At 32.4% G+C, this 12,493-nt stretch overlaps 1 protein-coding gene across 1 annotated transcript; it reads left to right on the top strand.

Annotated features, from left to right (window-relative positions):
• The first annotated feature begins 1,877 nt into the window (after positions 1 to 1,877).
• Positions 1,878 to 11,197, top strand: DEFB114 (defensin beta 114). Its single transcript, XM_045842672.1, has 2 exons — positions 1,878 to 1,935; positions 11,055 to 11,197. Exons 1-2 carry the CDS (start codon positions 1,878 to 1,880, stop codon positions 11,195 to 11,197), a joined length of 201 nt encoding a protein of 66 aa, XP_045698628.1.
• Positions 11,198 to 12,493: the final 1,296 nt, after the last annotated feature.

Genomic DNA, 12,493 nt, shown 5'->3' with positions numbered 1-12,493 from the left:
AGTAAATATACAAACAAGTAATAAAAGACTTTTCAGAGAAAAAATATATTTAAAAAAGATAATTTCTCTCATGTGAAGAAAGATACAAACCCACAAATGCAAGACCTAAATTATAAAAGAGAAATCCATACCAGGCAATGTGTGAATCCTAAAATTCTGGATATAAAATATAAAGAGAATATTATCCTAAAAGTGTCTGGAGAGAAAAATATCAAACCATTTAAAAGGAGCTTGCCTATCATTAAATTTCTCATCACAATGCTAGAAGTTAGTAGAATAATGACTTTGAATGATTTCATACCTAGAATTTACATCCAAACAATCAAATATAAGGGCGTATTAAAAATATTTCTCATCAAGGAAATGCCAATGTTTAAAAATCTTTTCTAAGAACAAGAAAAAGAAGGAAAAAGGAAGAAAAAGAAAACCTGGGATCTAGTTAACATTATAGACAGTGTAGGAGAGTGGTTCAGAAAACCTTATAATGAAAGGGGAGCAGGAATAACCTATGATACTGAGAGAAACTAAAGGATAAGGAATGGCTATTATTAATATTTGCCTATACTTATGAAAAACTACAGGAAAATGCTTTTTAAAAATGTTAAAATAAAAAGTAAAGCAATTAAAATTAAAAGACTAGAAAACATTTGATTAAAAATGAGAGAAGAAAGTAATAGTAAAGTAATAGTAATTATCCACTTGACTTTGAAACCAAAAACACTTGTCTTTGATTAGCACAAGTTGTTGGCATGTTAGACACATAAAAAGGCAACAAAATCTATAATGCTTGTTGTATTGCAGTCTCAAATATCAAGCACACGTGTCAATACTGGTTAGAGTGCACATTCCTTGGCAAGCCGAATGTATGAACAAGGGAATGAGATGTTGAAAGTGAGGAGGAATTTTCAAGTGAACTGCAAAAGAGGTAATTTCTTCATGTTAAATGTAGAAATATTTAAATGTTTAAGAATAACTTACAAAAATTTTCAAAAAAGTAATATAACCTAAGATTTTAAGGACAGCACAGATAAGAATGTACGGGATCTAAATCTGCATTTCTCATGTTGGAAACCAAAAGATATGCTCTGTGGTTGCCAAGCAAAAACAAAATATAAGTTAAATTCTAATTTTTATGGTAACAGTAACCAGAAAACAACTTAAAAACAAAGAAATTGAGGTGGAAAATTATTTCTATTCATCACAAGCTTTCTTTTTTTTCAATATTTATTGTGTGCATACATGATGGTGATAATAATTAAAATAAATAAAGATTAATTGGGCTTTTCTAGAAAAAAAACAAGTGTTCTATAAATGCTCAAGTTGCACCTGAAAAAAAGTAGTAAAAATGAGTGACCAAAGTGAGGTGTGATATGTGGACCTGGGTCAATGAACAATTTAGGGAAACTAGCTACATAAGCAAGGATTTTGCACATAAGGACATGCTGATGAGTTCACACACCAGTTTGGTGACTAGAATATAATTTAAAGAGCAACCAAGGGTTTAACTAACATGGTAATGACAGTTGTTTTACAGCTTAAATGGTAAACAAATATTTATCTCAATCCCCCTTCCTGCATGCTCCTTTGTGTTGATGTTTCATTGATCACCGTTGATAGAACAATGTCTTGTTTACCTCTACTTCTCCACAGAGATTTCTCCTTAAGGATCAGTTTATTTCAAGTTTTCCAATTTAGGTAATTCTGCCCACAGCCCTAGTCAATGGAGCAGAGATAAGTACTCAAAACATAGAACAACTTCCGGATAAATAGTGTCTTTCATTAGAAAACTATAAATAGTAAATGTCTCTTGCCTTTTTGGAAAGTGTTCTAGTCTCTAGATTTTGTTAGCAAATCTTTCAGCAGCTTCTTTCTACAGAATGAAGATCTTTTATTACCTCCTCCATTTTCTGTGTTATGTGACCTTCATTCTACCAGGTAAAAGATGTTTTTGGCATATTTGTATGTAGTATACAGGTTCTAGTTAAGCAAACAAACAAACAAAAAACTAGGCTATGACTTGGAAAATGCAGATACTTAACACAACTTTTTCAATTAAAAACACCTCTTTGTTATGCTGAACCTTAGTTTCCTCATTTGGAATAGTGTTACACTAATGTACTTTAATTACCTCATTTTGAAAATTAGTTTGCAGATAAAAGGAGATCATCCTTTGCTTTTGGGGACATTGATTTCTTTTAGAAAGTCAGATTATAAAGAAAATCATAACTTATTAAATCTATTCATAAGATTCAGAAGTCAAATCTTTATAACAAATTTTTCTCAGAAAGGATGAATGGACTGAGAACAACAGTACGTACCTCTTGCAAAATCAGTAATAGACTGCATAAGATGATTTAGGATGTAGTCTCAGAATATGCTGGGCAATGAGGTACAGCAGGAATAAGGGGGCAGTAAAGAAATGGTACCTCAAAAATCCTTGTTTAATTAGTTAATGCATATCATGATATAACAATGGTTTGATAAATCGATAAAAATTAAATTATAAAAAAACCCACTACAATGAAGCCCTTGGTGGTGATTATATGATAATATGATATTCTTCATAGGTATAGCTAGTGAGGCAATCCAGACTCACTAACAATGGAAATGAAAATGAATCTAAAGGTGTTCTAATTTGGCCCTAGAGGTGAAAATTCAAGAGGTACACCTGAACTGAATTCAAACTTAGATCTAGATTTTATTACTAGCTTCCTATTCAATAACTTGTGCAACTTGCCACTCAGAGAATTTCAGTGATTTGCCAACGTCTTGAACAAGAGGTGCTGGGGGGGGGGAGCAGAATCAATACCGAGCACAATTTTAGAAATTAAAAGTCTAATATAAAATTTTGTGTTTGTTAATTACATATACCTCCAAAATGCAGTTAGGATTTAATGAAACAGTGTATTGCAAAATAACCTTACAAACTGAAAATTAGTCTATCAATTTAGGTACTACTGTTATTATTGTTGTTGCTGCTGTTGTTATTATAATGAAATGGGCCTGAGTAAGTGAGGACCTCAAATACAAGTAAGGAGGTGCTGGGGCCCATGGTGCTAGTGTGTCAATCAATAGCCCTCTGATACTGAGTGCCTAGTGATCTATTGAGCAAAATGCTAGACACTGAGAAAACAGAAAAATAAAAGGCCCTAATGCTCTGGGCATACTTACAAGACAGTTGAAAAAAATCAGTGGGATTGCTTGATTTATAAGGTTTATATAAACATGCTTTAAATAGTGAGAATGGTGAAATTATGACAATTATGGAGATTTAGGAAAATGTCCCAAATGTCCCAAATTTTCTAATGAAGGGCTTTAGAATTGGGGTAAGTCACTTGTATTTAGACCTTGGAAGGTAAGGAAAAGAAAGAGAAGACAAGAAGAAAATATCATGGCCAGTGTGTACCAAACAGTATTTCATAACTTTTCATGTGGATACCTAGTCTGGCCTGATAGATAACATTATGAGATAACTGCTGTTGCCTCCCTTTATAAAAGAGAAAAATGACATCAACAGAGATAATTTTTCAAGGTCACACATATCTGTCTATATGTGATATGTATGATACAAGTCCAAGCTTCTCCGATCCCAGCATTTTTGTTCTTCCTACTCCATCATGCTTCCTCTGGAAGGCACTGGGGTTAAAGAAAAGGCTGAATAGATAATTTGGTGAAAAGCAACAAAGTCACATAGGAAAATAGCTGCACTTCAGATGGATAAGGTCTGTACCATCAAACTATATTTTCACAGTATTTCAGAAAAGCCTTTTTAAATAATAAAGCTTTGAAAATGCTATAAATATGAGCACAAGTTTTACCTCTTGATCATTAAAACAGATACTAAGTTATATCTATTGGAATGTATAGAATGCTGTGTATCCATTTGTCATTTGATAGACAAAAATAAATAAAATAAAATACATTAAAATAAACCAGAAAGGGTAATATAGGTGTCAGAGTGCATGGCCTTGAAGGAGTTTGTAGAGTAGCACATATCTGTCAGTTGCACAATGGTGTGGTGTGACTGTAGGTAAAGCCTTAAAGTCACAAAAGAAGCAATGAAAGGTTTTCAGTCTACATGAATACATTGTGAAGATGTAAGTGTTGGATTCAAACATAGTGATGCCACACTGAAGAGGCCAATGGTAGAAAATTAATAAACATCGGTGTTGATGATGGCTGAAACATGAATGAATGGGCATATTTTAAGGAAGAGCAGGCATAAAATCACCCAAAGCAATAGTGAAAACAGCATACTATCACAGCTTGTAGAGTAAACTTGCTGTCAGATAGAACAAGGTTTATATTAAGGAGCTGGGGCTCCTCTGTAGTTGTGTGGGGAGCTTTAGTTATCTTACTCATACAATGGATGGTACTTCCATTAATTTCATAAGCTTGTTCAAAGAGTAAAAGAGATAATGTAAATTAAGTGTTTATCACATTGAGTATCATATTGCAATATTTAAAGAAATGGAAGAAGAGGAACAGAGGTAGAAAGAAAGGAAGAAGAGGAGAAGAAGTAGGAGAGGCAAAGGAGTACAAGAGTAGTGTCCAGGTGTAACTAGTTCTTAAGATGTCAGAATAGACTATGGCTCTTATGTGGCAGAAATGTGCTGGCTTTGGCAGCTTTATGATGTATTGCATGGTGAATGGGAGGCTGAGTCTAAAAGAGGATTCACCTGTGTTAAAATGTGGCAAGAAGACAGTATCAGTCCTGGTGTTTTAGGTTTAATTAATTTAAAATCAAGGTGAGTTGGTCACCAAGGAAATTTGGTTACCTGAGAAATAGAATAAAATGTTGGAACATAAGTGGAGTCCATATAAATAAATAGCCTCTTAAAATTGACCAGGAGTTTATTGATTAGCTAAATAACTTCCCAATACAGAAAGATGCCCTATGACAAAAGAACACCATGCTTCTCTGTGGCACTAATTAGTTTATATTAATTAATTAATTTGTATTAAAACAATTTATAAATTAATCTTAACTTTTAAAAACAAATTTCTTTCTTTATTTTTAGACAAAGGGGAAGGGTGGGAGGAAGAGAGGGAGAAAGACATCAATGTGTGGTTGTCTCTAGTGCATCCCCTACTGAGGACCTGGCCGGCAACCCAGGCATGAGCCCTGACTGGGAATCAAACCAGCAACCCTTTGGTTCACAGGCCAGTGCTCAATCCACTGAGCCACACCATACAGGGCACAAATTAATCTTAATTTTTTCTATATTTTAACCAATTGATTTGAAGGCTTATACCTTTCTGAATTTGTAAACAGTTTAAATATTCTTGAATACGCTGACAAAATGCAAATATTAATATTTTAGAACAATTTATAACTTTTGATGACCTTTATATGATGACAGTATTAACTGACATGAAGTGTCTTCAGTAGTAGAGATCCAGTTGCCAGACATAAGATAAGGATAACCCTTGCCAAACTGACAATGCTTTTTAAAAAAAAAAATTATTCTAAGATGAGAATAAGAGGTGGAAAAGGGATGGGAAACAGAAGTAACATTAAATCCTCAGCTATCATCCAACTTTATGACATATCCAAGTCAAGAAAATTAACACATAATTCCAAATGGAAGGAATAAAATTATTTTATTTAAATTTTTTAAGGTAAAAATTTCCCTATATTCAGGTGGCAGCTTTGAAAGTCATGCATTAAGCATATATGAAATATATTATCAAGAATTTATTACTAATGATTCTTTATACATGTAAACATATTCATTTCAGTAGAACTATCCTATAACTTGTCATTCACAAAACAGTCAACTTTTCATTTTTCTCATTGTCACATTCCTCTGTAGTCATAAAATAATTAAGGCCTAGACACAGCCAGATCTACTGAAGCGGCATCTAACTCAAGGCAATATCCAGACACCTATGGAGTGCTTTTCACATGTCAATGTCTGACTTTTTCAATGTAGAGGCCATGGGTTAAATAACTGAAGGGTAAATTCTGGACTTGGAGCAACTTAAGATTAAATCATGGGTTAAGCATGTATTAATTTTGCAGACTTTGGCAAATTATTTGGTCATTTAAAGACTCACATTTTTAACTGAACAACATCTACCTACTACCATGTTTATGATAGTTAAATAAGATATGTATGCAAAATATTTAAAACTATACTTGATATGTAGGGTTTTAATGAATGAAAACCATTTTCATTATTATTAGTTTTTGGACCCAAATATATCATTTTCCTTTTCAATGTTAGGATGAAACTCATACTATTTCTGCCTGGTTCATGATCTTTTTATGTGCTTTGTGTTCATCTGAGTAACTTGTTCTCATTTTTAAGGTTTATATTTTTATATCACTCTTCCATATCATATCTTGACAATAAGCAAACACTGATCTATTCACACTTCAGACCCCAAATTTTCTCCCACACCACATATTTCATCCATTGCCCTTCCCTCTGGTAACCACCATACTATTGTCTGTGTCTATGAGTTTTTTCTTTGTTTTCCTGTTTGTTCATTTGTTGTTTTCAGTTTTATATCTTACATATGAGTGAAATAATAAGGTTCTTAATTTTTTGTCTGGCTTATTTAGCTTATCATGATAGTCTCAAGATCTATCCATGTTGTTTACACATGGCAGTAGTTTATCCTTTCTTATGGCTGAGTAGTATTCAACTGTGTATATGTAACACATCTTCTTTATCCAGTCACCTAGCAAAGGACACTTCTGTTGTTTCCATGTCTTGACCACTGTGAAAAATACTGCAATGGACATAAGGCTGCATATATCTTTACAAATAAATGTTTTTGAATTTTTCAGGTAGATACCCAGAAGAGGGGTTGTGGGTTACATGGTAATTCTATTCTTAATATTTTTAAAATATTTTATTTATTTAATTTTAGAGGGAGGGGAAGGGAAGAAGAAACAGAGGGAGAGAAGCATGGATGTGAGAGAGAAACATCTGTCAGTTGCCTCTGTATGTGCCCCAACGGGGACGGAACCTGCAACCCAGGCACGTGTCCTGACTAGAATCACCAGTGACCTTTCCCTTTGCAGAACGACACCCAACCAGCTGAGCCACACTGCTCAAGGCTCTGTTTTTAATTTTTTTGAGTAGCTTTCATGCTAATTTCTTTAGTATCTACCCCAGTTTACATTCTCACCAGCAGTAAATGAGGGTTCCTTTTTTCTCCACAGCCTCTCCTACACTTATTATTGCTTGTCTTGTTGATAATTGCCATCCTAACAGATGTGTAGTGGTAACTCTTTATGTCTCACAATAACTCTGTGTAGATACTTTACCTCCATTTTACAAAGAACTATCAATCTAGACCATACAAAGACTTTGGAAAAATATTTTTAAAATTTGTTTGCTCTTCTAGATGTTAAAATAGACTATATAATTATAATAGTCTGTTTCACACAGAAACCTAATGTTAAACTATACTGTAAAATTTTAACAGTTTTTTATATCACCTCTACTGAAAATAATAGGATAGATGGCCAAAAAGATAAAAATGCTTAAAGGCAAATCAATTAAAAATTAGAGAGGAGATCTTGTGGAGATCAGCTTTTGAGGCAGTTCTCTCTACAAACATCTGCTCATTCTTCAAGAGACAGAACAGAAGTTGAAAAACATGAAACTGGTATCTGTATGCTATTCTAAGCACCAACAAATGTAATCCAAAACCTGAGAAGGAAAGAGAAGTATAGAAAATCTAGCATGCTTTAGATTTGTATGTAATAGATAATTCCTGAAGAATACAGCATAATAAATCTGACCCCAAAAGAAAGTCTTAATGTATCTCAATTCATTAGGGAAATATAATTCATAAATCCAAAACTCTACAAAGTAGGTGTAAGTTAATATTATATTCGTCCAACCCTTCCAGGGACTAATGGCCATTTTCATATTATTTCAAAATCTATAAATGCTTTAAAATCATCTAAGCATATTGGTTGGTGGTTCTAGCCACCAGTAAGAAATAATAATAAATTATTTCTAGAGAAAGATAATATCATTCTAGGCCTCAAAGGCTTTTCTCAATTGTGCATTAACAATGTATGTGACAAAAAAATTCAGAAACAGATGAAAATAAGACTATCCTGTCAAAAATGTTTGAAAAACACAAAAAACCCTGGCTGGCGTAGCTCAGTGGATTGAGCGTAGGCTGCAAACCAAAGTGTCACAGGTTCGATTCCCAGTCAGAGCACATACCTAGGTTGCAGGCCATGGCCCCCAGCAACTGCACATTGATGTTTCTCTCTCTCTCTTTCTCCCTCCCTTCCCTCTCTAAAAATAAATAAATAAAATCTTAAAAAAAATACTTGCTAAAAAAAAGAAAAACACAAAAAAGAGCAGATTAACAAAGGATTCACATGATGAAGTTAACAAGCACAGACCTTAAAGTAACTATGTTGAATTTGTTTAAATAAATAAAAAACAACATTAAAAATCTACCATAGATATGAACATTATAACAAACAAAATTAAAAGTTCCAGAACTAAAGAATCTAATCCAACATAATTAAGTATATAATGAGTGTGTTAAGCGGTAGTTTATGCATAATTAGAAGTGGAAAGATAAATAGGAAGAAAATATCTGGAATGAAATAAGGGATCTAGGATGCTGACAACACCAAATACCTGTGGGGCAATGAAGCAACAGAACCTCTCTTGCATTGCTGACAAAATTGCAACACGGTATAGCTAATTTGGAATACATCTTGGCAGTTTCTTACAAAACTAAGCATACTGTTACTATATGATCCAGCAATTGTGCTCATTCGTATTTCCCCAAAAGATTAGAAAATACACATCTACACAAAAACTCACACATGTATGTTCATAGAAGCTTTGCTCATGATTTATTTACCAAACTTTGAAGCATCCAAGATGTCCTTCAGTAGATGAATGAATAAATAAAGTGTGGTACATGTAGGTAATGGAATATTCTTCAATGTCAAAAATAAAGCAATGAAGCCATGACAAGGCATGTGGAAACCTTAAATGCATATTACTCAGTGAAAAAAATTAAATCTGAAAAGGCTATGTACTGTGTGATTTCATCTATATTACATTCTAGAAAAGACAAAACTATAAAAGTAATTTAAATAAAGGTCAATGATTGCTGAGGGTTTGGGGGAAAGATGAAGAGGTGGACCCTAGAAGATTTTTAGGGCAGTAAAAATCCTCTTTTAAAGTATATATACATTTTCAATATATATTTATTTTAAATATATAAAATATATAAATATATAGCATATAAATATACACTCTAAACATATTTATTTCCATATGAATAAATAACTATGTAAAATATATAAATATTTTATATCTTATATAGAAATATATATCAATATATTATAATGCATTAAAATATCTTATATACTTGATATAAGCACATATAAGCAAAATGTCTTATATATCTTGATATAAGCACATTTATATATTATATAAATATAAACATATTTCTTAATATATATAAATGTGTAGTACTTTAAATATATATTTTAAATATGTGCATACTTTAAACATATCTATATTTTATATAAAATATATAATGCATAATGTATAATATATTTATATAAATATAAATATTTATATATTCATATAAAATATATGAAATGCATATTTATTCATATGGAAATAAATATATGTGAATATATTGATATGTTTATATTTTACATGCTTTATCAATATAAATATATTTATATAATATATTTAAATATATTGATATCTATTAAAATATACATATTTAAATGTATCTTAAAATATACATCATGTAAATATATTTATATTCATAAATATAAACATTTTGTTTATATTTATATATACAGGTATTAATATATTTATATGCACAGATATTATATATTAATATCTGTTTACCAATATACAGATGTTTATAATATATTCAAAATATGTATATTGTATATGTATAGCATTTAAAATATGTATATTTTAATAGATATTGAATACATATTTAAATATATATTATATATTTATATAAATATTCATTTAAATATTTATAAATATGTATTAAAATATACCCTTTTAAAACCCTTAGAGTGTACCCTCATGAAAACTATGGACACTGGATAATTATGCTGTGTCATTGTAGGTTCATCTTTGGGGGAGGAGAACATTCTGGTGAATGCTGATAATGGAGAAAGCTATGCATGTGTGGAGGCATATGGGAACTTTTGTACCTTCCTCTCAAATTCCTTATAACCTAAACTGCTCTACAATTTAAAATCTTAAAAAAATAAACAAATGAAAGAGTTATTATAAATTGATGAACAATAAAAATGTATCAATAATAAGCAAAATATATGAACAATTAAATAGAGAAAAACTAAAAAACTGTTCAAAACAACCAAAGTCATAAAATTAAAATTTCAATGAATAAATACCGTTTTATTTTGAGGCAAAATTTACATACATTTGGTTGGCAGTAATAAGTGAAGTACTCTGGACTCTATCTCTTTTTTTTTTTTTTTTTTTAAAGATTTTATTTATTTTTAGAGGGAAGGGAGAGAGAAAGAGCGAGAGAGAGAAACATCAATGTGCGGTTGCTGGGGGTCACGGCCTGCAACCCAGGCATGTGCCCTGACTGGGAATCGAACCTGCGACACTTTGGTTCGCAGCCCGCGCTCAATCCACTGAGCTATGCCAGCCAGGGCCTGGACTCTATCTCTTTTGTACCTATCCTAAATATGTATCATGCAAATATTAACACATGTACACCAATTTGTTTATCACCATCCTAAAGTTTTAAACTTTTAACTATGACCTAGTTGAAAGAATTAATAAATTGTCTCTTGCAATTTCAAAGGAGAATTTTGAAGCTCTAAAAAATCTTTATTCTTTGTTAAAAAGAGTAATGTATGACAAAATTTAATTACATATTAACTTAAAACAAATTTCAAGTTTATATATAAGGATATATAATATTTGATGTCTTTTTTTGATATTTTCAAAATTGTTACAGTGCACCCACAGTACATTTTTTAATGAGGTAATATGTTCTGCAGTAAGAGATCAGTAATTTCAGTTATTCTTCTTTTACTATAGCCACATGTACCTTGGTGAATCCTGATAAATGCTCAAAATCTCTTGGTCAATGTAAGAGACGCTGTTTACCAAACGAAAAGCGAATTGATATATGTTTCTCGCCGAGTAAGGTTTGCTGTGCTGAGAGGGAGTATGAAGATTAATCTTGGAAAGGAAGATGTACCTCTGGCCAAAGAAGCCATGTGTTTGCCAATGCAGAGCAACATAGAACGTAACTAGAACTTCTGTAATAAATAAACACATAAACCAATGTTGGTTTATCTTCCTTTGTGGATGTTAATTATGTACTCAGTGAAATGAGGTAGCATCTTTCTTATTTTCTCTAAGCTAGAGGTTTTGGTAGAGGCATATCATGGGTACAGTGTTCACTCCAATTTAGGACCACTGTTGATTTGTTGTGGTTCAACTAAACTTAAATAATTGGACATTTCCCAACTTAACCATGACCTCATTAGAAATGTGATTCATAAAAATTCATACCCATAGGCTCATCAATTAATCTTGATGCCATCATCATGTTATTGATGTTAGGTGACAGGACACCTAAATAATGAGATGAATGCATAAGTTACAACAGACCATTTGCCTTTCCTCTCTACTCTCAAGTTTCTGCTCATTCAAAAAGGCATATTAATTGAATACCACCTAATACTACTATTACTAAATTGGGTTTAAATATAATTTGAACTTTGGCTAAAGAATTTAGACTCAAAGTATGAGATCAACATTTTCTTAGTTCTGGACATCATAGGAAATGCATAAAGTTCTGTTATTTCAGCCTCAATATAATCACTAGACAACACAAATACTCTCTGTAATGTTAAAGTTAAGGAAGAAACATGGAGACAAACATTTGTTTTTCAGTTACAAACAAAGGGTAAATCAATCCTTTACCAATATTCTACCAGGTTCCCAAACATATTTACTTGTCATGTTCTTTTAAATTCACTTAATTACTAGCCCAAGATTTTTTTTTTTTAATCTGGTGAAGCTTGGTGGGAGCCACCCTGCCTGGGTTTCAGAAGCTGTAATTCCCTATGGCTAAGACTGAGTAAAAGACTTTGGGACCATAAGCCAATAAGGAGACAAAGCTTATTTTCCTACAGGGATGCTGCCTCTGCCCCCTTTACTTTACCCTGCTTGGTCCTAGGTGGATGACTGGTTAGCCAATGATGGGTAAGAGTCCTTAAGAGAGGAATGACCTAAGACAGGCATGGTCACAATTGGGCCATCAGGGAAGGACTTGGGGGACTATAGAAAAAGGGGGTGATGGACCCTTACCTCTCAGCTTTGACATAGCCTGAGTCCTTATTCTGTCTGTAAGAAGTCTCCTAATCCCTTGGCTGCTCGCATCCCCTGACTGACTTAAGCCTGAAACAAAACCAGAGGTGAGTGCAGCCCTGTGTGGGAATGGGCAGGATCCCTGGGGCAATCAGGCC

The sequence above is a fragment of the Phyllostomus hastatus genome, unplaced genomic scaffold (genome assembly GCF_019186645.2).
Source record: "Phyllostomus hastatus isolate PE091 unplaced genomic scaffold, TTU_PhHast_1.1 phas_contig_40, whole genome shotgun sequence".
Taxonomy (NCBI): domain Eukaryota; kingdom Metazoa; phylum Chordata; class Mammalia; order Chiroptera; family Phyllostomidae; genus Phyllostomus; species Phyllostomus hastatus.
Note: the sequence above shows the minus strand (reverse complement) of the source record. Positions and strands in the feature narration are given on the sequence as shown.